General features: G+C 42.3%; 1 protein-coding gene and 1 long non-coding RNA gene across 2 annotated transcripts in view; both read left to right on the forward strand.

The window, feature by feature from the left end:
• NDUFA9 (NADH:ubiquinone oxidoreductase subunit A9) overlaps positions 1-27,267 on the forward strand; it is a 75,481-nt gene that overhangs the window by 10,962 nt on the left and 37,252 nt on the right. The window contains exons 3-5 of the mRNA XM_084860017.1: positions 11,813-11,910; positions 12,076-12,167; positions 15,255-15,396. Of these exons, the coding sequence (XP_084716143.1) occupies positions 11,813-11,910; positions 12,076-12,167; positions 15,255-15,396 (332 nt within the window). The remainder of the gene's footprint in view (positions 1-11,812; positions 11,911-12,075; positions 12,168-15,254; positions 15,397-27,267) is intronic.
• Positions 19,016-22,463, forward strand: LOC146344383 (uncharacterized). Its single transcript, XR_014792527.1, has 3 exons — positions 19,016-19,104; positions 21,595-21,658; positions 22,380-22,463. It is a non-coding gene; the product is annotated as an uncharacterized LOC146344383 (long non-coding RNA).

Here is a 27,267-nt window from a genome sequence, read left to right on the forward strand (position 1 = left end):
GAAATGGGGGGGGAGCATACCCTGGGGCCAGGGAGAGGCCAGCACATCGATGGCCTCTACTGTGGCATCCAGGAACCTTGACATGAATTGAGACACCTTGTTGATGGATGCATCAGCAAAGTGGCTGAGGACTAGAGTCCCCCAGATCCTTGTGATTTCCTTGAAGGCTTCAGGATGAAGCACCCAGTTTCCCTTTTGAATGATGGTGTGACTCAACCAGTCCACCCGCACATTCAGCTCGCCCTTCATGTATTTGGCAGTGATGGAGGATAGGTGTATCTCTTCCCAGGAAAAGAGAAGTGAGGATTCCTTTTGGAGATCCCTGGAGTGGGAACCTCCCGGCTTGTTGATATAGGCTGGTGTTGTAACATTGTTCATCTGGACAAGGACATCCTTGCCCATAATGCTGTCCGAAAATGCCAACAGGGCTAGACAGACTTCTCTCAGTTCGAGGCAGTTGATTGGGCGAGACTGCTCCTGCCTTGACCACAGTCCCTGGGCGACAGCCCCCTGGCAGTGGGCTCCCCATCCAGAGATGCTGGCATCCATTGTGATCTGCATTCAAATTGGTTATCCCAAGGGGATCCCCCTGGCCAGGTGCTCTGTGTTGGTCCACCATCGGAGAGAGGAGGTGACATGATCCCGGAGATTCAGGACCAAGTGTGCCTTGCGTGCAATGTTCACTTGGTGAGGAAGAAGAAGCCACTGAAGTGGGTGAGAGTAGAAGTGCACCAATGATACAGAGGCTGTTGCAGCAGTCATGGCCCCCTGTAGATGGGCTAGTGCCGTAAAAGAGGACCTTCTTTTGGACAGAATCTGATTAACATTGTTCAACAGTTTTTCAGTCTGCTCCATGGACAGAAAGAGTTTCTTTCTGGCCATGTCTATGATTACTCATAGATGTAGCCTCTGAGCTGGGGAGAGAGAACTCTTTCCTCTGCTGATGATGAAGTCATGGTGATTCAAACAGTCGATGGTGACCAACACATGCTCCACTGCTGTCTGCCTCAACAAAGCTCGAATCAGGAGATCCTGATAAGGTAAATATGCACTATAAGATAAGGGTAAATACGCACTCCCTTAATGTGCAGGTGACCCACCAGGGCTTCCAGGATCTTTGTGAAGAGCCTGGGAGCCAAGGAGAGTCCAAAGGGCATGACCCAATATTGGTTCTGTTGCTTGCCGTAGGCAAAGTGGAGAAACCTCCTGTGGCTGAGATGAATGGGAATGTGTAGGTATGCCTCCATCAGGTTGATGGAGGCCAGGTAGTTCCCTGAGTGAATGGCCTCTGCTGTAGACCTAAGTGTCTCCATGAGAAACTCAAACATGCAGGAGCTGATCCACAGATTTCAGGTCCAGAATGTTATGCACCTGTCCATCCTTTTTTAGCACTGTGAAGAACACTGAGAATACACCCGAGGATCTCTGTGGTTGGAACAGGTTCAACAGCACCTATCTCGAGAAGGTGCTGTATGGCTGAAGAAATCTCTTGGTGCTTCTCTGCATTTCTGGAGACGGGGACAGACAGGAACCTGTCCCTGGGAATAGTGCAGAACTCCAGGTTGTAGCCCAGTTGACAGTCTTGAGCACCCAGCTGTCTTGAGGTGATGAGTGCCCAAGAGTGCCAAAACTGCTTTTCCCTGATGTTTTCCTCCACATCCAGACTTACTAGGTCCAGAGTTGGCATGCTGACAGTAAGATGACCACTGTGACCTAAGGGAGGTGGGAGCAGGGCCTCAGGAATGAAAGGGCTGAGAGCTTGTTTCTTAGTCTTAAAGTCCTTCCTTCCTTGAGGCAGAAGGATGGACCTTATTTTTATCGTTTGACTCCACTAGGTGAGGAGTAAGGGACTCCCCAAAGAACTTGCTGCCCATAAAAGATGTGGTAGAAAGAGTGGCCTTAGACTGCTGGTCTGCCTCCCAGTGCTTCAGTCATAAGCCCCAGCGGGCCACCACCCCAGCTGCCGTAGCTCTAGCAGAATACTGAATGCAGCCCATGGAAGAGTCTGCAAGAAACTCAGCTGCCCTGGCAAGCTTGTTGAGACTTTCCCTAAGGTGCCTGGAGGCCGGAGGAATCTCAGGCAGCAGTGCATGTGCCCAGAGAATGGAGGAGTGGGCAATCATGGAATTAGCTGTGGCAGCTCTGATGCTGAGAGCCGAGGCTTCATGAGCATGGCATTGTGCCGCCTCATTCTTACTCTCCCCCGGATCTGTGAGTGCTTCATTACCCTCCTTTATGAGAACCCCTTTAGAGGTGAAGGCAGCCACCTTCAGCTGGGCCATCACTTCCTGTGGAAGAAAGTACATTTTCCTAGCCAGTGAATGAGTAGCCCTTTGTCTGGCTGGCTCCATCCATTCAGAGTAGAGCAACTGCAGAAAGGATTTGGGAAAAGGCACCACAGGATCAGAAGGGACATCAGAAGGAAAGACCTCTGCAGCCCCTTCCTTGGCAGGGTCTTCTGTAGACGTTGCTGAGGCAGCAGAAGGTGGCTTAGTCAGTTTAAGAACCTTTATGGCCTTGTTTAGAATAACAGGGAATAGGTCCTGCTGAAAAAGTCTACATTGTGGTGGGGTCACAGTAGGCGGGTCACCCCCCGACAACTCGCCTCTCCCAGACTCTTGGGAGGAATGCTCCTCATGCTCAGAGAGGTATCCCACGTGAGTTCTGGGGGCCCTTCCAATGGGATGATCACCCTGAGGCTGAAGTACTAGGGAGGTGCCTGACAGGGAAGAAGGAGGAAGAACTCCTTCTCGATGATGCCTGTGGTTGTTTTACAGCCCTTCTGTCTGAAGGGGCATCCCTGTGGGAGGAAGTACTAGCTCTATGTGTGGACCTCCCATGTCTTTTAGAGTGGGCCCTAAGATGGTGCTTAGCCCTCCACTTTGCCCCTGAGTGAGACCTGGAAGGAGAGGCGGATGAGGCAGAAGAAGAGGGGGAGGAGGTGGTGCTATATGAAGAGAAGGGATTTGTTCTGTTCCTCTTGTGGCTACATTTGTGCTGTATGCCACATTCGTGCTTTGTGGAATTAAATATCCTTTCCAGAAAAGCCAGAATTTCCCCTTGAGGAGTGGGGAGGGGTTGGGCGAAGCCAGGAACTCAGATGTCCCTGGAGTCCCCTGACAAAGTTTGGCGCAGTACCTTAGGCAGGCCACTAAGGGCCTTTCCTGCCTCCTCCTCCTCAGGCTGAAGCATAGCAGCAGCCGCCAAAACTGAAAGAGCTGCCCTTTGGCAGTTTGCGATTTGGGTGCTCCCTTCTCCCTCACTTGGAGCCATAAGAAAAAAGCTGTGAGGGAAAGCAGGCAGAAGCTTACCAGGTTCAGTGCAGCTGGGAAGAGCAGTGAAAAACACGGAGAGCTGAGGTGTCTTGGGTTCTCGCTGGGTAGAGAAGTGAAAACACCAAGTGCTAAGGCGCCTCAGGTTCTCTCTGTTCTGAGGTAAAAACTCAGCTGCTTCCAGAAGGGGACGGGAATGCTTAGAGGAGCAAGGCCTCATGTTCCCGCCGAGCAAAGCCAAGGAGCCACGTGAGTGAAGATGACCAGGAGAACGCCAGGGCTAGATGCACTGGTCCAAAGCCCAGCAGGCCGTCAGGAGCAGCGCTGGGTGAGAAAGCACCAGGTCCTCCTTGGGGGGGAAAGTGGGCGGACTAGAGTGGGAGGAAACGGACTCCCCAACTCCCCTCAAACAAACCAGCCAATGCTGAGAGGGAACTCCAGGGTTGAACACGCCAGGTCCCTTTTCAGAAAGGCATCGCCAAGAAAAGGTTATGAGGAAAAAACACACCAAGCGTCTTCCCTTCAAAGAACCTCCAGATCCCCCTAATCCTGTCTAGGACACTGATGGGAGGAAGGGGGCAGAGGAGGAAAAAGAACACTCCTAATTATTCTATTTTTTCAACTATCAGGCTGCTACAGAGCAGGCCCCCAAACCCTACTCTTCTCAGGGAAGACAGAGCCAAGACTTGGGGCGGGGGGTCCTCCTCCAGGGATGGAAGTGAAATTTCATTGGCCCTGTCTTCTCGAGCTGGAACAGTTAACTCTTTGCTGTTAGTTCCACTCCTCCGCTGACCGAGAAGGTTAACGTTTGCTATATTTTCAGTGTATGTATTACTTTTCCCCAAAAATGTCTTGGCTAATTTTTATGACTGCCACCTAGGAAAATAGGTCCCTTTTTCTTTTTTACATTTCCAGTGTACTTGAATAAATGAGCCAGATGTTTTATTAAGAATTTATACCATCTGCACATCATTGTATGTCAATTCCTCCTGATTTGTGAACATAAAAATTATTACCATATCTCCAAATATATTTGCATTTTCCAAAAGTAACTGAAGTAACTACATCATTATTCCATACTGAAGTTTTAGTTCACTTGTTCTCCATCAATTGCTTCCTTTTCCTAGTAGTAATTCATATACCAAACACATTTCTTTCTTTTTATTAAATATATATTTTCGAAAGGAGTACATTTTTTTCTTATAAAGCCTCTTTATTTTAATTATACAGTTGCTTATCTGTAAATATTCATACCAACGACAGTGTTGGCAATTTGTTAAACTTGGTACTTCTGTAGAAGACCAACGTTGATTATATACAAATAACTAAGTATAAAAACTGCTCCCAGTTTTTAAAGGATCCCAGTATATAGGATTAAAACATTGGTCATATATAACAAAAGCAAGTGGGGATTTGTCTGGGTTAATTCTTTATATCTGTTCCAACCTTAAAATAGTAAAATAATTATTTTACTACTTTTTAGTATCTTTTCCTATCCTTTACTTAACCATAATACAATCTGTAGGGTCATTAACCTGTATTCTTGTTCAATGTTTTTCTGGCTTTTCTGAATTAAAGATCCAATCCATAATCCATCGCAAACAACTGGATTAGTAATATACAGTCAGGGCCAGAAATATTGGAACAAGGATAACTGTTTTGGCAGTTGGCCTCTGTACACCACCACATTGAAGTTGAAAGGAAACACACCCAGATGGGAGCCAAGTCAGGACTTTCAGCTGTAATTCAAGGGGTTTGACAAAAGTGGGGCACTAACCATTCAGGAAGTACAGCCAGTGGCATACACCCCCACCCCATCGTTGGTGGCTCATAAGTAATGGAACGAATGGCTGACAAGCAGCTGCATGGCCAGGTATGGCCTGTTTCCTGGGTACACCATGACCAATCAAGCAGATAAAAGGCCTGGAGGTGGTTCTGAGTGTTACATTTGCATATAGTAGCTGTTCACTGGAACCCCCAACATGAGGTCCAAAGTGGTGTCCATGCAAGTGAAGGAGGCCATCATTAGGTGGACGAAACAAAATAAACCCATCAGAGAGATAGCGAAAACAGTGGGAGTAGCCAATACAACAGTTTGGAACATCCTGAAAAAGAAGGAATTAACTGGCAAGCTCCGCAACAGCAAAAGGCCTGGCAGACCATGGAAGACAACTAAAGTGGATGGCCGTGGAATTCTGCTCATGGTGAAGAGGAACCCATTCACAAAATCTAGCCAGGTCAGGAACGCTCTTGCGGAGGTAGGCATGTCATTGTCAACATCTACAGTCAAGAGACAGCTTTATGAATGTAAATACAGAGGCTTCACAGCAAGGTACAAACTACTGGTAACGCTAAAGAACAGAAAGGCCAGATTAGCCTTTGCCAGCAAACACCTAAAAAAGCCTGCCCAGTTCTGGAATAAGATTCTTTGGACTGATGAAACCAAGATTAACTTGTACCAGAATGATGGGAAGAGAAGGAAAGGAACAGCTCATGATCCAAAGCATGCCACATCATCTGTCAAACATGCTGGAGACAGTGTTATGGCATGGGCATGTATGGCTGCCAATGGAACCGGGTCATTGGTGTTTATTGGTGACCTGACTACTGATAAAAGCAGCAGGATGAATTCTGAAGTGTATAGGGCTATACTTTCTGCTCAGATTCAGCCGAATGCTGCCAAACTGATAGGACGCCGCTTCATATTGCAGATGGATAATGACCCAAAACATACAGCAAAAGCTACCCAAGAGTTTCTCAAGGCAAAGAAGTGGGATGTTCTTCAATGGCCAAGTTGGTCACCTGATCTCCACCCAATAGAGCATGCTTCTCACTTCCTGAAGACAAGACTGAAGGCAGAAAGACCCACAAACAAGCAGCAGCTGAAGGCAGCTGCAGTAAAGGCCTGGCAAAGCATCTCGAGGGAGGAAACTCAGCATTTGGTTATGTCCATGGGTTCCAGACTTCAGGCGGTCATTGACCGCAAAGGATTTTCATCCAGGTATTAAAGGCGATCCTTAAGTTTGAAATGATGTTGGTTTGTTCCATTACTTATGAGCCACCAACGATGGGGTGGGGGTGTATGCTGTCCTTCCTGAATGGTTAGCACCCTACTTTTGTCAAACCCCTTGAATTACAGCTGAAAGTCCTGACTTCGCTCCCATCTGGGTGTGTTTCCTTTCAATTTCAATGTGGTGGTGTACAGAGGCCAACTGCCAAAACAGTTATCCTTGTTCCAATATTTCTGGCCCTGACTGTAGATTGAGATTTGGAAAACCTTAAAACCTCCTCTTGTCTTCGCATCCTGCAAAATAATTTCCTTAATTCTAGTCCTTTTTTGCCCATGAGAATTGAGAGAATACTTTTTTTCTGTTTTATTTGCTTGACTTCTAATCCTATTTGTGATATCTGAAATAACAAAAATGAGGAAATAAAACTACTTTTATTGATGAAAACCTTCCTGAAAATGATATTTAATTTCCCCCATTTTTAACCTGAGATATTAAGGGCACAATCCTATGGAGATAGACATCAGCTTCTGAACTTGGAAGCTGATGGCTATCCAGTGCAGGGCAGCCAGAGCATGGAGGGAATCCTTTCTTCTGTGCTTCAGCCGCTCTGCATTTTTGGCTAGATGCATGACTTCGCGTGTCTCACCAAGGATGTCAGAGCAAGAGAGGGGAGGCTGCGTGGTGCATAGGAATCCTCGTAAAGAGGCTTCTGTTGTCTTGTCTCCTCCCCACCTCTGCAACTTTTCACCCTCTCTGCGCTCCATTCCTGAACATGGAGAAGAAGCCGGCATGGAAAGAACTGCACCAGCTGCAAGGAGGAAGGGGAGGGGCCTTGGCTCCAAGCTTGGTTCCCAGAAACTGAAAAATCCTATGGCCCTCTAGGCAGTATCTAGTGGCTATAGGATTGCTCCCTAAATTATGATAGGTTCTTTCAGAGGAGGAGTTGTATAATTCTTCTTTTCCAGTCACAACAACTCTTAAATAACAAACTGGCATTTTACTAACTTGGTAACCTAATGGTTTCTTACTTGTTTTTTCTTCTACATTTTGTAATTCTATTCCTGTTATTTGTGTTTTAAACCCACTAACTTCTCATATATAATTGCAATATCACCTTAATTTAGAATGGCAATTTATATTTTTAATCCTTTTACAACTTTTAGCAATTTTTGTTCTTTTATTGCAATGGCCAAAGGTTCTCGATGCATAATAAATCAGAACTGAAAGAGGACAAACTTGTCTTGTCATTTTGGCAATTTAAATGAGTCTGATGAAAAGTTATTCATAGATCATTTTGCTTTGGGATGTTTATATAAAGTTTTAATCCTTTTCTGAAAATTTTCCTTTACATTAAATTTCTCTAACATTTTAAACATAAAAATCTATTCTAAATGGTCAAAAGCTTTCTCAGCATCTAATAGCATTGCTTTCAAGTTTATATTGTTAGATTTCATCTAACTTTCACATTCAAAATCTTAATACTCTCTTTAATTTGTTTATTGAGTAAGAAACCATGTTGATCTTTATGGATATGCATGTATAATATCCTATCCAGTCTATCTGATAATATGCAACAAAATTGGTCTATAAGATATAACTACAACATAACCGTTCTTGGGATTAGCAATTATTACAGTTTGAGCTTCATTCATTCCAAGACTCAGGAGCTTCATTCATTCCAAGACTCAGGAAACCACTTTCTTAGTGGTTACAATTTCATTGATTACTTTAGAAAGTGATTTCACTAATATGTCTATAAATATTTTATAATACAATGCTGTCAAACAGTCAAGACCAGAAACTATTAAGTTTAGATTTTTTAATTGTACCTCTAACAACCTGTGCTGTAATTTGTTGATCTAATATTTTCTTTTTTCAGTTATTTTTGATAATAACAAATCATCTATTTCTCAATATTCTCTACAGAAGACTTTGGTTTTATAATGTTCTTTATAATTTTCAAATTCTGCAGTTTTTGTCTATTGCGTAGTTTTGATTCTCTTTTTTATTGGAGGTATTCATTTCTAATGGAGTAAGAGATTTTATGTGGCTTGTCTCCTTTTTCAAAAATTCTCTATTTAGCAAAGTTGTTGGTAAGTATAGAGCTAAACCCAACCTTAAGCGAGCAGACTTCTGCTCGCACAGTGGAAGTATCCCCAGTGGTTCTGGATTGGGCCAGTCTGTACATTTGGGAAGATCTTCCTCCTAAATAGCAGAGCCTTCAAGCAAAAATGACCAAGGCTTTCCCTCACCTCCTACACCAGCACTGTCTGGCTAGCAGACAGCAGGCTTCTGGCGTGGCTTGTAGCCGAGTTGTTGTGGCACTGAATTGTACTTCAGCTTATTAATTTGCGGGAGAAAGGCATCCTTTCAGGCAGGGACTTGGGCCATGCTTGGTTGCATCCTGACACTAAAGTCTGAGAAAGAGAGCACCACTGAGAAGCCTTCTACTCCTGGCACGGCTTTCTGAGCTTGGCTTCTTCCCCTTCCACACAGAGCTAGAAGGCAGCCAGTGCTGAGGTAAAAGAGGCTGGTAAGCACTGCTATTTGGGCTGCACATTTTTTGTCACCTTCCCTCCTCCTGGTCTAGAGCAAGGTAAGGTGGTCGCTCAGCCACAGTCACATGCCCAGGGCATCACAGCTATACCTCAAAATACTACCTTTGATGAGTTCAGGGTTAATATTTGGAGGAAGGACCATCTTCCTCCTAGTGGAGCGGAAGCAGCAGCAGCCCCTTGTGTTTAATATGGTTAAGAAATAATTTTCTTCTTAAGAATTTAGCATTTTCTCCTTAGAGAAGACCCCAGTTGCAACATTATATGGAGCGCAATAGCAGCTCTGTCACCAAAAACAGCTTCCTCTTCCCTTCCCCTCATGAGGCACAGGGCTGGAGTAATTCAACGACAAACGACTGCTCTGTGGCCCAGTAGTTCAGGTAAGAAAAAAATGGAAAGGAAGGGCAACTCTTCTCTGTCCTCTCCTGAGAAAGCTGCTGCCTCTCCACTTCCCCTCATGAGGTTCAGAAGCTCATGATCTGAGCCACAGTCAGCTCCAGGTCTTGTTTTTACTGACTGTATAGAGCTGCTCCATCTTTGGCTGCAAAGCACATAATCAATCTGATTTCGATATTGACCATCTGGTGATGTCCATGTGTAGAGTCGCCTCTTGTGCTGTTGGAAAAGAGTGTTTGCTATGATCAGCGTGTTCTCTTGGCAAAATTCTATTAGCCTTTGTCCTGCTTCATTTTGTACACCAAGGCCATGCTTGCGTGTTATCCCGGTGATTTCTTGACTTCCTACTTTAGCATTCCAATCCCCTATGATGAAGAGGACATCTTTTTTGGGTGTTAGTTCTAGAAGGTGTTGTAGGTCTTCATAGAACCGAACAACCTCAGCTTCTTCGGCCTCAGTGGTTGGGGCATAGACTTGAATTACTGTGATGTTGAATGGTTTGCCTTGGATTCGTACTGAGATCATTCTGTCATTTTTGAGATTGTACCCCAGTACTGCTTTTCCCACCCTTTTACTGATTATGAGTGCTACTCCATTTCTTCTAAGGGATTCTTGCCCACAGTAGTAGGTATGATGGTCACCTGAATTAAATTCGCCCATGCTTGTCCATTTTAGTTTGCTGATTCCCAAGATGTCGATGTTCAATCGTGCCATTTCCTTCAATCAGTGGGTTACCATTTCCTTCTCCAGTGGACCTCATTTTGTCAGAACTCTCCGCCATGACCTGTCCGTCTTTGGTGGCCCTGCATGGCATAGCTTATGGCTTCACTGAGTTACACAAGCCCCTTCGCCACAACAAGGCAGTGATCCATGAAGGGGATAGAAAGACTACAGAGGTAAAATATCTGGAAATAATGAAGCCATGGGGAGAAATGTGTTTTTTTTTTTTTAATCCTCTCTGTAAGATTCCCAGCATGGTTCGTTCTTTCACTCCTTATTAAAATTATTGATCTAAAGTATATTTTACCGACAGACATTTATGCTCAGTTTCCCAATATGTGAGTAGAGACACCATTGTACATTATTGACAGGTTGGGTTTTGTTCTATAGAGTCCTGCGTAGCAGTCATTTAGTGTAGTTCTAATCTATTCAGACAATAATTACAAATTTACTAACTGAGTTTACTTTTGAAAATTTTAAAATATAGTAAGTTTATGAGCAAACGTAACTCATACATAAAATAACTTTGTCCCATGGCTTTAGAACTTCCAGAAATATTACATCTCTACTCCCAGACTTCCTTTGCCTTTCAGCAAGACTGCCCACTCCCCTTCTTCTGAGAGACAAGCAGTAGTACTCCTACCCAGGACTTGAAGCACATGTTGTAAACAAAATCACATGCATCATTGGGGCTGAAATGTTGTGCACCCCTGCTTTAGAGCTAGAAGTACAGGAAGTAGTAATTATTCCCAACTTTCTAGCAATTCCCATCATTACCACATACCAACCAAGGAAAAATTTCACCTGTAGAATTTTTCTTTCCCTTTCTTTCTCTTCCATTGACTGGATCCATTGATGGATGAGAACACCATTTAAGCCCCAAAGGTGTTGAGCTTCCTTCCTAGAGCTTCATTGTGTATTGCACGTAAATACTGAAAATGTGAGGGTCTTGGCTTGTAGCCACTACAGTTTATTGTATGCCATGCAGTTCACCAGATGTCCCAATGATAACTCTGTGTGTGCGTGTGTATGAACAGCCACAACGTATCTTTGTTTCCCTCTTATCCATTTCAAGTAACATGGAGAATGAAGTAATCTCTGTTGGTCAAGAGAGGATTGATAGATAGGGGTAGGATGATCATCCTTGTACATCCTTGATGAGCCATGTGTAGCTAGGGTGATCAGTTGTCAACCCTTCGATCACTTTTCCCAGGTGAATACTTCCATCTCTGATCTATGTCCTAGTCTTAGGGCGTAATCCTATGCATGTTTAGACAGAAGAAAGTCCTACAACTCCCAGAATTCCCCAGCCAGCCTTGCTAGCTGGGGAATGTGGAGAGTTGTAGGACTTTATGCCGTCTAAACTTCCATGGTATTGTGCCCTTAAAGGAATATTTTGCAAAAATGAATAAACATAATTTACTATGCTGGTTTCACAATCCAGAAAGTTCTTTACCTCTTTTAGGTGTGTTCCAAAACTTGCACACAGCCAGCAAGATTTCGGACTCTAAAAATAAAAGCAGCCCTTATGATCCCCCGTCTCTGACCACAACACAAATTGCCTTTGAAACTTCCTTTAGTTTCCAAAGTAGCTTGCCATGTGGTGCAGCGGCTGCCGAAGACCAAATAATATAGAATAAAGCTTACTGGGCATGTAGTGTCTGGATTGTTGCCTTTCTAAACATCACCTTGAAAATGGCATAAAAATTCAGGTGATAATATTGGTTGCATATTTATATGGCCATGTTTTAGTATTTTGGTATGTGATAGTAGTTTTTTGTGAGTGCTGAAAATACACTTCTTTCTCTATGTATCATGCACTAGTTTACTTCCTTAAAACCCTTTTTGAACGTTTTAGGGCGCATTGGTTCCCAAGTCATCATCCCATATCGCTGTGATCAGTATGACCTCATGTACCTTCGGCCCATGGGTGACCTGGGACAGCTCCTTTTTATGGTAGGCTTTCTGACTTTGCCCAGTTAATAATATAGTTTGATTTATGAAAGGAAGGGTACACTAATCACTTGCAAAGTAGCAAAAGGTTGGGCCATAAATAACATATTTCTGAAAGGCTTTGTTACATTATTTCATTTTTGTTGTGATTTGTGTTGTGGTTACTAGGAATGGGATGCGCGCAACAAAGATTCTACCCGTAGAGCTCTTGAACACAGCAATGTAGTCATCAATCTTGTTGGAAAAGAATGGGAAACAAGGTAACGTCTTCTTTGTGTCTCTCAAATAGATTGAAGGGTGGCTATATAGACTGTGTGTGTGTGTGTGTATAAATTCATTTTTGCCTGCCTTTCAGGGTACACTCAAAAGGTGCCCCCACACCATGATCAGTGACAAGTAATTTATTAAGATTTCAGATTATTAAAATAGTAAAACAGTAGTAAAAAAAGAAAAGCAAAAAGCAAAATAATAGCAATGCAGCACCTGCCAGGACCCTGAAATGCGCTCACGAGGACCCCCTCAGGATTTCCTCTTCCTCTTTCCTCTTCTCCCACCCATAATGTCCTTCCCTATCCCCCACTGCTGGCTGACCTTCTCCCATCCAAGATTTGCCCCACCCTGCCACTTCCTCATTAGGGCTACTGGAATGAGGGCAGCGGGGAGGCGAGTGCAGTGGCATGGGGGAGGGCATTTCTGGCAAGAGGAGGAGGTGAGCATGGTGGACAGGAGAAAACGGTGAGTTTGGTGGCGGGGGGCGGGAAGACATTTCACGGAGGTGAGCATGGTGGCCAGGGGTAGAAGAAGGTGAGCACTAGGGGAGGAAATTTCAGTTGGAGGAGATGAGTGCAGTGGAGGCTGGTGCCTACGGACACTTCAACTGGTAAAATCTTCCTGCAGTACCAAAAAGGTTGCCTACACCAGTGATAGAAGAACATTAAGGTTTGCAATAGCAGATAAAATAATTAAAATACAGCACCATAAAATTACTCAAAATATATACAATTTAATATTGGGACACCTTAATGTTCTCATCTGGAAAAAAAAAAGACCGAAACCCTTTGTGGAGGTTTTTTATTGCTGGGATTAAATTCGGGCTTAAATCTTTTGATGGATAATTTTTTTCAAAGAAAAGTACAATTTATTAAACCTACACTTTCTTTTGTGACTGCCTCAGTGAGGTAAAGGCCTGGGGGTGGGGGGAAGGGGAAATGGTAGGGGTTGCCTTCCCTTTCCTAGGCTTTTTCCAATGGAGAAACAACATCCAACTGAAAAGAACATTTGAGAACAACCACCATGATTGCCATTTTTTTGTACAAAGGTGGGGCATAAATTAAATAAATAAATAACACTTAAGAAGGATTTCGGATTGAGTGAAATGCTTTTTAAGGCAGGGTTTAAAATAGTGTTTTAGCTTCCCTTTATGCTCGCATAATGCTTTCTGATAAGACAACCTACAGTACTGGGCAATTACAATTCCTGTATATATAAGCATATACAACTCTCAGATCCTTTCATCTACTCCAGATTTCTTTATCTTCATGAAAGAAACTGATACGTGTTTCAAAATATGCAAATCAAATCAATTAAAAATAATATGTGAAAGTACAGAGTAGCTTGTTTCAAACTGCAAATCTTCAGTTCTCTGAAGTCCGTGGAGATAAAAATGAATTTTCAGAATTTAGATGTTGATAATTCAGAATGGATTCTGATTAGAGAAAAAGACTTGAGATGGTAGTGCTCTTCAGGATATGTTATTTATTGTTTAATGACATGATATGGGTTTAATGTGGCAAATTTTGTCCAGTTCTTATGATAGTTGTGTGTGATCATGGTGGTATACAACTGGAGAGTTCAAAAGTAATATAAAATTTAACCCAATATTCACATATCCTGATAGTTCTTAATATTGTGATCTGTTGGAGGAGCTCTGGTTGTTGTTTTTTCCCTGGAAGCAGTTTGAAAATGGGATTTTAACATACCACTCTCAACTGTGATAAAAAGGTGTTCCAGGTTTTCATATTTTTCATCTGTTTCTGAATTATACTGACAGCAAGGAGAAGTCAACATAATGAATACTTCTTTTGTCTATTACAATATAGTGTCTTTTATTTTCAACTCTTAACTTATTTCAACTCTTAACTGGCAAAAACTAGAGCACACTTGGGTACCTTTTAGTGCAGCTTGCTGCTCCACTTGGGAATATTTGTAATTATTGCTTGAATAAAACAAAGTCATTACTACTTTTAAATTCATAAAATACCAAGCAGTACAGTTTTGTGTGCAGAGTTATACATAAGGCATTTTGGTTTTGTAAAATAACTAGATCTCATAAGATAAGTATTGCCTTATGTTTCAGTTTCTCCCAAAATTTTGGTTTTGAGGGGGAGGGGGGTGTAGCTTTTCACATGCCTTAGAAATGGCAGGAATTTCACATTGCTGCTGTCATTTCCCTGCTGTCTCTTCATCAGGACAGAGTTCAGGGTTCAGGTGTGAGATTGGTGGGGTTCTTGGTAGATTTTGGCATCCTAATGTCTCTGCAGCTGTGTCTTTACTGCATAATTCACTTAATATCATGAGGTTCTGGAAACTGGCATAATAATATGTACCATTGATGTAGTGCAGGGCTGGGTAGCCTGGTGCTCTCCAGATGTTTTGGGCTACAACTCCCATAATACCTGACAATTGGTCAGGCTGGCTGAGGCTGGTGGGACATGGTTCAAAACATCCGGAGGGCACCAGCTTCCCGATCCTTGATGGTGTTCAGGTGTTCAAAGCATCTCATGTACATTAACTTAGCTGCAGCAACCTTGGAACGCATGTCAGTATATCTATTGGTCTTTGTTGCCAAGCCAAAAATTGTGGTTGCTAAAACCCAGGCGTACTGAACTTGTGCTGTTCTTCCACACAATCTTCTCCCTTCCCCAGCTCCAAATTTGGATCTAGAAGAGGTAGCGGGGGGCTTCTTAGTTTGGCCCTGTACAGCCAAGCAACCCCCAGCTTTTCTCCCAACTATGTAGCTTAGGATGATCCCTACCATACTTTTCAGGTCCAGAGTTGGGAGGAAGGCTGGATTTCATCATGCTCACCAGAGGGCAGTGGCACACCTGCAATGGTGAACATGGCAAACAGAAATAAAGAACTGTGCACATATTGCAGGTGGGTGTTAGATGTGAGTAAACTGGCTTACCCAAGGCCATCTAGTAAGTTCATGGCTGGGGTGGGACTTGTTCTGTAGAGATTTCTAGGCTTTCATGCTTGGCCACTGCTCTGTACCATCCTGACTGTGATGAGATTAACTACTGGATAATAATCATGGGTAGTAATTAGATGTTTTTGTCTTCTTTCAGAAACTTCAAGTATGAAGATGTCTTTGTTAATATTCCCAGGGAGATTGCTCAGCTCTCAAGGGAAGCTGGAGTAGAAAAATTTATTCACATTTCTCATCTGAATGCAGACATGAAAAGTCCTTCAAAATACCTTCGGAATAAAGTAAGTCTGATAATGCACGTTACTGCTTTTGGTTTTAGATGTTGCGATTTCACCTTTCGTTTTCTTTAAGTATATATGAACACAAAATACTTTATATAGTCCAAGGAGTTGTAGACTTTTCGGAATCAAAGGAATATCAAATCAAGCTTATCTTTTCCTAAGTTCTACTTCACATATTAGAGCAAACCTCTAGAAATGCATTTCAGCATGAGAAAATGCATGGTCAAAATGTAGCTGGAGCTGTTGTTTACTGCATTTTTTGTATGCAGTTCAAATATAACACAAAAGATGTGATCAGTTCATAATGAAAACATGGGGGACCATGCTTTGGGTTATCAGGAAGGTGAAGGAATACTGGACATGACAGAAAAAGTGATTCTGGAAAAACATCAGGAAGGAGCAATTACTAAAGAAGATGATGACAACCAGAAACAGGAGGCCAGCACATGGAACATCATCAAACACAGAATTAATCAGGAAGCTGTTGTGGGAAGTGTGCATGTATCCAGGGTGTGATGGAAGGTTTGGCAAGAATCATCAAGCCCATCCTTGCTGATCCATGTGGGATCAAGCTATACTGTCAGACATGGCTTTGATCATATTACAAGTGACTATAAGACTCATGGTAGAAAGTCAAAGGACCTTGGGGAATGGGTGCTGTTTTCCTCACTTTCCTGTTGAAGGTCATGGCCTAAGAAGAGAAAGAAGAATACTGGAAGAGAATGATTGGTGCTTCCATAATCTATGTTTCCATGACGAAGGACTTCTGGCAGGAGATGGCTCACATTTCATGAGTACTGGGAAGAAAGTGTTTGGCAGGAAACTTGCAAATCTGGTCAGGAGGGCTTGAACTAAATCTTGTGGGTTAGGACAATGAAATCATAGATGACAAGACAACACCATGTACTGGCAACAGGTGTGTGAGTGAAATAGGGATGGCAGTGTGGGTATCCGCTATTGTGCAAAAAAAGCAGTAAGGGAGCAATTGGGGTGTACAATCTGTCATTGTTGATGTCTCTGTATTAGGAATGTATATTGGATTCTACCAAATTCATGGTTGAATTGGGCTGCTTTGGAGAGATTCTGTGGTTCTCTGAGGTGAAGCAGGATTCTTTTTGAAGCAACAAAAGCTGAGTGTAGACTTCTTGAACAATTTGCTGCATTTGCGGGCAAATGAAAGGCAGTGTGTCTTCAGAAAAACTTATTTATTTACAACATTTGCTTACCACTCAACATCTGAACAGGTTCTGGAGCGGTGAACAACAAGAGATAAAGTGAACAAAAGAGAAAAAGAATGAAACATGATAATTAAAATTATTCTTTAAAAAACAGTGTCAATAAAACCGAAGCTGGTTAACCAAGAAAAGCTTCCTGGAAAATAACTGTTTTCAGGAGGTGCCGCAAACAACCCAGTGTTGGCAGCTGCCTGACCTCCAGAGGCAGGGAGTTCCATAGGAAGGGAGCCACCACACTGAAGGCTGTTATCCGTGTGTGGACTCCAGTCGGGCCATAGGTCCATGTGGAGCCACCAGGAGCATGCCCTCTGATGAAGTCAGTGATCAGGCAGGTTGGTAAGGGACAAGGTGCTCTCTCAGGTATCCTGGTCCCAAGTTGTTTAGGGCTTTGTACACTAGAATCAACACCTTAAACCTGGTCCAATAGTGAATATGCTGCCAGTACAGTTCCAATAAAATACAGCATTTGTTAATGCATTTACAATTTTAGATGGTATCTTTAAGCATTGGAAGATATTTTTATTACCAAATTAAATAATTAAATTACTATAGTAATTTTAAATATCAGCACAAATATCTTCATTGCTGTTGTCCAGATTATCATGTATAATTCCATTGTTGCATTCACCTTGGCGAGTGCAGAAAGTTGTACACCTAATTGGATTTTACTGCATCCACTTGCATGACTACAACTTTTGGTGCATTAAAGAGTCTAATAAGACTCTTTACCATGTCAAGTGCTGCTAGAAGGGTACCTCGTGGCAACTTGCAAGGTGTGTACTCCTCTGTTGTGGTTGACAAAATCTCCCACCCAAAATCCAGAGGGTCCATGGGAGGTGAACTAATTAGATGGGCAGACTTCCATAGTGCTGTTTGGAGTTGTGCTCGTTGTTGCAGTGCACTGGTTGTTGGAGGCAACTTAGAAAGTGTTGGGATTTGTTACTGTTTTGCTGGCCATATGCTCCTTCCACAAATGAGCATGCCAGCCTTCTGTCAAGGTCTCCCCTCGGGTGTCTAGCTCAGCAACAAAGGTGTCATACTGTTTCATTACAACTGTTTTTTCTGAAGTGGGATCACCAACAGCTTTAAGCGTCCCTTTAAACTTTGGGGGAATGTTCGGCATGCAGCCTTTACCAATTCTAGCAAGAGATGAGGTTGTGTCACAACCAGCTAGAATGTGGGCAGGTAGCATATCTGTTATGTATGGGTTGTGAGCTGTGACAACATCAGTAATGTCAATTACTGATTTGGACCCAGGACATCCTTCTACTGTAATCTGTGTCGATATGCATTGAATGTATGTGGTATGCCAGCAGCAGCAAGACATCATTGTCATCACACCTTACTCGTATCGGACGATTTGGGGCATTTGCCACCTCTTGCATGGCTATGTACACAATATTTAAGTCAGCTTCCTCATGTGTTGTTGATGGGCCCAATAACCCAACATTAACTTCCAGTGGTGATGGCTTAAAATCAGTCTGTAGGCTTCGTTGACATCAACAAGTTATTAGTACAAGAGCAGTCAGTGTAATCAATTGTGTTTTTCTCTTCGTAGAGTTCAGTACCACTTCTCTTTTTGGCAGTGGAGAAGCCAGAGAGTGTTGGTATTGCCTGGAATTTGCTCCCAGTTGTTTCTTTCATGTAGGAGCTTTGATACTTTTCTCATAGTATCTGTCAAATACTACATGCGTGACAGGAGTTTGTTTCAGTTCTCGTTCTACCATCGCTTTGTATGCACTCATGTACATTTGCACAGTAGCTGGCTGAGCTGGCCCCAACACGCACCAGAGCATGGCACAGCCATCAAGAATAATTGTGTGGGGTAGAGAATGGATTGTTCGAGCATTTCTCATGACGGCAGCTTTTCTTTTGAGCACCTTCTTAGGTGTCTGCCACACTGAAGAGAGCAGTAGGCACTGGGGCAAGTTCATGACTAAGTACATCATTCATGTTGATGTCTTGAGATGATGTGAGCAATCCCATTGTGCAAGCATAAATCAGAGTATGTTCCATAACCACTTCATGGCTGCCTGCTGCACCTAGCTTCACGGATTTGGTGACTGCCATTATTATTTTAATTTTGGAGGTAATAGTTCCATGAAAACCAGAGGGCCAGTTGTTCACAAATCCACGGTACTAACTACTCCCAACAGCTACTGCATCATGCACATTTAATGAGCAATCTTTCACAATTTGGCCACTGACAATGTTTATTAAACTGTTCACTGGGTGTCATCAAGTAGATGGATACACGTTGTTAAATAATCCTGGATCTTCATGTGATCTGCACAGTCAGCCTTGATAGGTGGTTCAGTCTCTTTGTCATGACATTCTCAATATTCCCTTCCTTTATGTCTTCCAGATCTTTTAAAATCTGACCAAAAATGTGTTATGACAGGGCTCAAACAGGCAAAGTCTTTGGTTTCAGAGTGAATCCAATTATGCCTCCACGGCCATGACCATTTCACATGTAAGTTGTCGCAATAAACTGATTAGTCCATAGCCCATTCCAAATACCTTTCTTGTGCCTGACTATGTGTTCACCCACCATGAACTTTATAAATAGCTCTTGCTCAAGTTTTTGCATAGTTTTCAAGTAGCAGGACCCGTACCATGCATAGTGGACATGCCGTGCAGCGAAGAAATATGGGAGCATTGACTCTACTGCATATAAATGCAGTAGCCAATCACCTTCTCTCTCAGCATGGCTGAAATTAATCATAATAAAAACAGGCTTCAGCAAGCAGTCAACCCATAGCTTTGAAGTCTGGCTACTTTCAGATTTCTTATCAATCTTTTCCACCATATCATTCATAGATGCATCATCTGGGAGGTTACTAATAACTCCCCACAATATTTCTTCTGTGACCATCGTAAGGGCTCTCATGTTTTGAGGAAACTTATGTCCTGAAAGCATCTTTGATATCCCAGCAGATGTACACTTTAGAATGTCTTCTAGTCCACTGCCACTCATTAGTGTACCAACACAACCTACAAAAGGCATAGGCATGTGCATGCCTCCCAGCCTCAGTAAGATATTACTAAGTATCATAGAATCATAGAATAGTAGGGTTGGAAGGGGCCTACAAGGCCATCGAGTCCAACCCCCCAAGTAATGGCACTCTACCCAAGTTAAATTGACAGCAACTTTATAAAGTTGTTGATCAGTTATGAAGATAGTCCAGTTCTGACCTGCTGTTTCAGTTATTCGCATTGCCTCAGTTATAGTGTCTTCATAGTGGTATCTCAGTGGTATACCATCTGAGCATAGTGGTAGCTCAGATGGTATCATATCGAGTAATTGGACAAATGCAGTTCCTGTTTTTCCGTCTGGGCACACAACAAAGAAGGAAATCAAAATTATATTTTCATAACAACAATAATCAAATTTATATAAGAACATTGTAAAAACCTTATATGATGTGAAATGTGATATTGTGACATTTTCTGAAGGTTTAGAGAGTGGCAGTCTTTGGATTTGGATTCAGCAACACAAAATCATATAAGAACAGTAAAAAAAAAAAAAAAAGTTATATATGATGAAAAGCAAGGTTCAGCCTACTCTCCCCTAGGCTATAATGGTTTGCTCAAGTCTGTTCTGCACTTTTTCTTCTGTTTCATCTGAGCAGAAACATGTGAAGAGCTTTGGTGGAGTCAGTGAGAGGAGTTATGGCATGTGTACCTTTTTGATTTCCTATACTTTGAACCATTCCTCATTCTTCCAACCAATCCTGATTCTAACTTCTCTGTCCTTTTCCTAAATCCTTCCTTTTCCTTTCTAATCCATCCATTCATTCACACATGGATCCCTCCTCTAGAACTGGGGAGTGTGTATGTGAGTGAGTAATCATAATTATTATAATTCTTTCACTGTCCTGTCTTATTCTCTTTTTTGTGATGTGCGTTTCTCTTAGTTGTGGAGACTGTGTTCATTCTGTGACTTCTTATTTTCCACACACATGGTGTGAGTGACCTAATATGTACAAGCATTTTTGCTGTTAATAACGTCTACTGTGACTCATTATTATTTACAATCTGTATGAAACCAGTTGGTGATAGTGGCCCTAGAGTTAGAGGCAGAGTTGGTAGAGGCAGAGCTGTTACTGCACTGCCTAAGCCTAGCTGAATTCTTCCTCCTGACTCAGATGTCCAGTGTTTGCAGGCAGGAGCAGTTTGGAGCACACACAGCATTGGTGAGATCTTGGTGTTGGATGAAAAGCCACACTGGATAAGACCAAGTGTCCATCTAGTGCAGAATGAATGAATGAATGAATGAATGTCCAGCATTCTGTTCACACAGTGGCCAACCAACGGCCTGTGGGAACCAAAAAGTAGGAAATGAGTTCAATAGCATCCCCCCACTCCTGGCTCGTGTTCCCCAGCCACTGGAATATATAGGCATATTGCTTCTCATACTAGAGGCAGCATACAGCTATCATGACTAATAGCCATTAATAGCCTTATCCTCCATGAATTTGTCTAATCCCCTTTTAAAGCCATCCAAATTGGTGGCCATCACTACATCTTGTGGTAGTGACTTCCACAGATTATGCATTGTGTGAAGAAGTGCTTCATTTTCTCTGTCCTGAATCCTCTTTGTGGGATGACCCCAGGTTCTAGTGTTATGAGAGAGGGAGAAAAATGTCTCCCTATCCACTTTTTTCACACCATGCATAATTCTGTACACCTCTATTATGTCTCCCTTTACTTGCCTTTTTTCTGAGCTAAACATTCCCAAATGTTGTAAGCTTTCCTTATACAGGAATTGTTCCATCCCCTTGATTATTTTAGTTACCCTTTTCTGCACTTTTTCCAACTCTGCGGTGCAGTGACCAGAACTATACACAGTATTCCAAGTGTGGTCACGCAATAGATGCGTATAAGGGCAGTATGATATTATCAGTTTTAGTTTGGATTCCTTTCCTAATTATGTCTAACATGGAATTTGCTTTTTTCACAGCAGCTGCACAGTGGGTTGGCTGTTTCATTGAGCTGTCCACCACAGCACCAGGATCTCTTTCTTGGTCAGTCACCACTAACTCAGATCCCATCAGTGTATACATGAAGTTGGGATATTTTTGCCCCAACATGCATTACTCTATACTTGCTTACATTGAACCATATTTGCCATTTTTATGCCCATTCTCCCAGTTTGGAGAGGTCCTTTTGGAGCTCTTCACAATCCCTTTTTGTTTTAATAGCCTAAATAGTTTGGTGTCACTAGCAGACATGGCCACCTCACTGCTCACTTCTAATTTCAGGTAATTTATGAGCAAGCTGAAAATCTTTGGTCCCAATTAGGGATGTCACAGGCTTCCGGTTGGGGCTTGAGGCTTGGCGATCTCTTGCTGGTTTGCCCCCCTCCCCCGGTCTCTGCTGCTCCGCCGAGCCTAAATAGATCTGTAATGTTGCATAAACGAACCTATTTATGGCTGCCATTTCCACATAAGGGCCCTTTACGGAAAAGAATGAGCCACCTCTTCCCACACAATGGCAGCTCAGCGGAGGGGCGGGACACAGCATGCAGCTTTCTGGGTGCTCACAAACCGCACAGCGGCTCGCCACACACAGTGAGTGGGGTAGAGTGGGCAGTGAGGTTCTCGCAAGCAGTGCATGAGGTGGGCTGAGGTGAGTTCACCCATTCCTAGTCCCAATACAGATCCCTGTGTAAGCCCGCTGTTTACATTCTTCCAATGCGAAAATTTGCTATTTATTCCTACTCTGTGCTTTCTGTTCGTTAACCAGTTACCAATCCATTAGAGGACCTCTCCTCTTATTCCATGGCTGCTAAGTTTTCTCAGGAGTGAGGGACTTTGTCAAAACTTTTTGGAAGTCCAAGTCAGTAAGCTCTATCAGATGTTTATTGACTGTCCACATGTTTGTTGATACTCTCAAAGAACTCTAAAAGGTTAGTAAGACGGCTTACTTTTGAGGAAGACATGTTAATTCTTTTTCAGCAGGGCTTGTACTTCTATATGCTTAATAATTTTATTTTTAATGATGCTTTACACCAATTTACCCAAAATAGATGTTAAGCTGACCAGCCTGTAATTTCTTGGATTGCCCTGGACTCCTTTCTAAAAATTAGTGTTCCGTTGGCCATTCTCAAGTCCTCTGGTACAGAGGCTGTTCATAGGGACATGTTTTTGTTAGAAGGTCAGCAATTTCATAGCTGAGTTCTTTAAGAACTCTGGGAAAGATACCATTTGGGCCCAGTGGCTTGTTAACTTTTGATTTGTCAATAAGGTTGAGAACTTCATCTCTCGTCACCACTATTTGCCTCTGTTGCTCAGACGTCCTTCCTGAAATCATCAGTTCAGGCATAGGTATCTTCCTTCCATCTTCTGCAGTGAAGACAGATGAAAATAATTCATTTAGCTTCTCTACAATCTCCTTATCCTTTAGTACTCCCAATGGTGCTCTCCCTCTACTGGGCAGCCAAGGAGAAAGTGTTGCTTCTGCTCCCTCTAACAACTATCTGGAAAGCATAGCTGGAGATGGTGCACTTCACCTCTGATATTTGGGGCAGTCAGAGTGGAGTGCATGGCTGCCTGCCTGTACAGCATGCTGGTGGAGACCTGTTCCACCCCACCCTGTTGTCATCCACATTCTGATTGATGTGTGCCAGAACACTGCAGGCAGCATTAGTCAGAGCAGTCAACTGCTCCAAGAAAAGTAGGTAGAATTGAGCATCTCACAACACTGGATGATTTAGAATGTGGGGACAAGGTGGAACTCCACATATGTGATGCTGAATGACTGGCAGAGCAAGAGAGAGACTTGTATGAAGTGGTGATGCTTGGAGATTTCATTGGGCAAGTTGTACTGTCGCGGCATTGGTGGGATGCAATATTGCCACTGGTGGTGGTCCTTAAGCCATTCCCTGAGGTCTCTGAAATCTTTAGTTCCAGTACTGCCCTCTTCATTCAGGTGATCCCTGTGGTCGAGCATCTTGGGAGAGAGTTGTCCAAGATGCTGGGGACCCCGTACCAGGCAGCCACTTCAAACCAGAGGTGTGTGGTGTGATCCACCATATGAGGGAAGGCATAGTGAACCTGTTGGAGCTGTTGTGCATGTTGGCTGCCATATGTAACCTAGACTCAAGGGCAGCCTTTCTGGCCCAACACCAACATGAGGTGGCAGACCATGTTGGTGGAGAAAATGAGGGACACCCAAGTAAAGAGGGGTGGTGGAACAGAGGCCCACTCCTTCTCACAACACTAGCACTCTGAGCACTAGTAGAAACACTGCCCAGCAACCCAGGTCCCTGTCTGAGAGCAGCACAGGGGGCTTGGGCTTGTGGGTTTTGGAGGCAGTGGGTGGGCAGAGAGGCAACAACCAACCCATTTACTGGGAGAATACTCAGATTGTGGTGGTGCATTACCCGACAGTGTCAATGAAGGACTGGTTTTCCTCTCAAGTACTGGGCAGCCCATAGCAGTATCTGGGAGGACCTGGCCATCATTGCCTGAGAACTGTTTTTATGTCCCCCAGTCTCCTGGGGGACCTATTCTGATGGTCCATCGCAGGAGATTGATGGAATCCAATGGATTGCTGAATGCTCTTGCGGATTTTCCAGTGGAGAGAGGTGGTGATCCAGCCAAGGCCCTAGTCTTGCTGTGGAACAGCAAGATGTGAAGGACCATCAACTCGATTGTACCTGAGTGCCCCCTCTGGCACTGTAGAGCCTGCTCTGCCCCTTGGTATGCCAGGGAGCTGCAGACAGTGAAACAGGCTTGATATTGGCTAGAGCAGAAATGGCATAAGTCTGTAAGTGAAGATGCCCAAACATGCTGTAGGGCATATTATTGTGCCTACCACAAGTTGGTGTGGGCAGCAAGTAAGACCTATTTTGTTGCCTCCTTGAATAGTTGTTTAGCAGAGCTCTTTCAAGTAGTTTGGGGGGTTGTTAACATCCTCTCCAATGAATGGAGTCCTGGATCCCTCAGGGACCCACTGTAACTTTTTTGCATTGCACTTCAAGAACAAAATTGCTCATTTCCAAGGTGAACTTTTTTTGATAATTAATTTGTATTGATTTTTAACAAATAAAACAATAACTCATAAGACAACTTGGGAATACATTTACTACCATCTGTCACCAGTATCCTACATTACAGTACAGAGATTGCCTCGCCTATACTCTATTCATTTATCCTACTCTATTCATATCCTATTATCTTAACAAATCTGCACAATAAATTTCCGTATTATGTATCCCGATACCCCTGCTTTATTTTTTCAAAATAGTGAGTTATATGTAAGTCTAGGTTTTTTATTTTTGTGAATTAACTGCATAATTTTTGCCATTTTTCAATTAACCATCTGACTGGTGGATTGGAAGGGTTTGGGATAAGACAATTTGGGCAAAACTGTAATTTTAATAGCTGCTATATTCTCTAACCATGATAGATTAAGTTTTGACCACCTCCTTAATGAGCTCTTCATTTGTCTGAATAAAGGCCTGTAGTTCAGTTTAATGATCTTTTGCAGTTTGCCTGGTAACTGGATTCCCAGGTTTTTATGTTTGAAGAATATGTTGGGATATTATACAGTTTATTCAATTCTATTCTGTTGTCAGCTCCCATGTTCAGTCTTAGAATATTGGATTTTTGGTACTTGATCATCAAGTCTGCCTGTTTTCCATATTCTGCTATGATCTGAAGTACCCTTGGTAACTCACTTTTGGGCTTTGACAAAGTTAAGGCTATATCACTGCATATGAATTAATAATGTGTTGTTGCCCATTGAGTGATGATTCCTTTCTAATAGCATTTGCTAGGGCTTTTGCTGAAAAAGCAAAAAGTAAGGGGGAAAGCGGACATCCTTGCTTTGTCCCTCTCTGTATGTGGATTGGTGATGAATCAAAGTTGTTAGTACGAATTACTGCCTGATCATAGTCATAGAGTCTGTGAAGTACATTTAGGGCACAATCCTATGCATGTTTAGGCAGGAAAAAAGTCCTACAACTCCCAGCATTCCCCAGCCAGCCATGTCTTTTTTCTGTCTAAACATGCATAGGATTGTGCCCTTATAAAATGTGTGCCCATACCTAAACTTTTGCACATTTCAGGTAAAAAGGCCATTCAAATTTGCCAAATGCTTTAGAAGCATCCAGGGAAGCAATTATAAATGGTTTGGTCTTAAATTTGTTACTGAGATGAATGATATTGAGCAGTTTTCTATAGGATCAGCTATTGGCCTATTTTTAATAAATCCAAATTGGTCTTTATGTATATCATTTGGGACCAAATTGTTTAATCTATTTGCTAGGAGACTTGTAAAATTTTTATAATCCTGATTCAATAGAGTGATCCGTCTATATGAATCTGGATCATATGGATTTTTATCTGGTTTTGGTATGAGAATTATTCTTGATGTTTGCCAAGATTCTAGAATAGGATTATTTTCCAAAATATGATTGAACAAATTCATCGGGTGTGGGGGTAGACATTCTTCAAATACTTTATAAAAACTTCCATTGGAACCATCCATGCCTGGTGCTTGTTATTCTTTAATTGTTTTAATTGTTTCATGGAGTTCCTGAGAAGTTACTTTCTTGTTTAAAAGAATTTTGTGTTCTTGAGTAAATTTCTTGAATATATTGGATTGCAAATACTGTTTTATTTGGTTTAGGTTTGGGGAGGACGTGGTATAAATATTTTTTAAAGTCTTTGAAAAACTTCATTTACTTTTACTATGTGATATTTTCCCCCCTTTTTCATTTTTAATTGCTGATATTTTATTTTGTGATTTTTTTCTTTCTATTATAATTAGCCAGAAGTTTCAAATTTTTATTTTCAAATTCATAATATCTTTGTTTAATATATTGTAGATTCATAGATACTTTGCCTAAATTGTTTTCAATTCATTTCTTTTCCTGGTTAGACTTTGGAGTGTGCGCCATGATCCATTTTTTTATGTTGTGATTCTAAGTAATTTAATATTCTGTAATAGTTGATTTCTCTTCAGTTCCTTACTTTTCCATATATAATTCGTTTCTTTAATGCAATGGCCCCAAGTAACTGATTTCATTGCATCTCAAAGGGTGGTAATAGCATCTATATCTGCTGTGTTATTTTCTTTGAAGTACTTAATTCCTATGCCAATTTATCTTTTGTTTCCTATCTAAGCAGCAGAATTGGGTTCAGCCTACGTGCATACATTTTGGGGTGAAGAATGCCTAATCTCACCATAGCAGAGATGGGTGCATGGTCTGAGACTGTAATATTACCCATGCTAGTCTTAACTATTTTTGATAGCTACATATCTGAAATTAAAATGTAGTCAGTTCTGGAGTATGTGGAGTGTTTATTTGAATAGAAGGTGTATTTTTTCTCTTGTGGATGTTTACAACAACCAAGTGTCTGAGAAATTAAATTCCTGTAAAGTTTGTGCTGTCCAGGTCTCCTAGTTCTGTGAATATATGTTACCCTTCCTGGTTCTATCCAGACTCTTGTCAATTACTGCATTCAAATCACAACCAAGTATTACTGTGTACTCTAGACATGCTCTTTGAACTTGTCTAGAGTACACAGTGTGTCTGTCTTTTAGGAATTGTAATTGACCAACATGTGGGGTATATAAAACTCTCATTGTCACTTTCTCATTATCTGTAGTACCTTTAACAAAA

The sequence above is a fragment of the Heloderma suspectum genome, chromosome 5, assembly GCF_057233095.1.
Source record: "Heloderma suspectum isolate Gila_16-S chromosome 5, 16-S_ref, whole genome shotgun sequence".
In the NCBI taxonomy this organism is placed as follows: Eukaryota; Metazoa; Chordata; class Lepidosauria; order Squamata; family Helodermatidae; genus Heloderma; species Heloderma suspectum.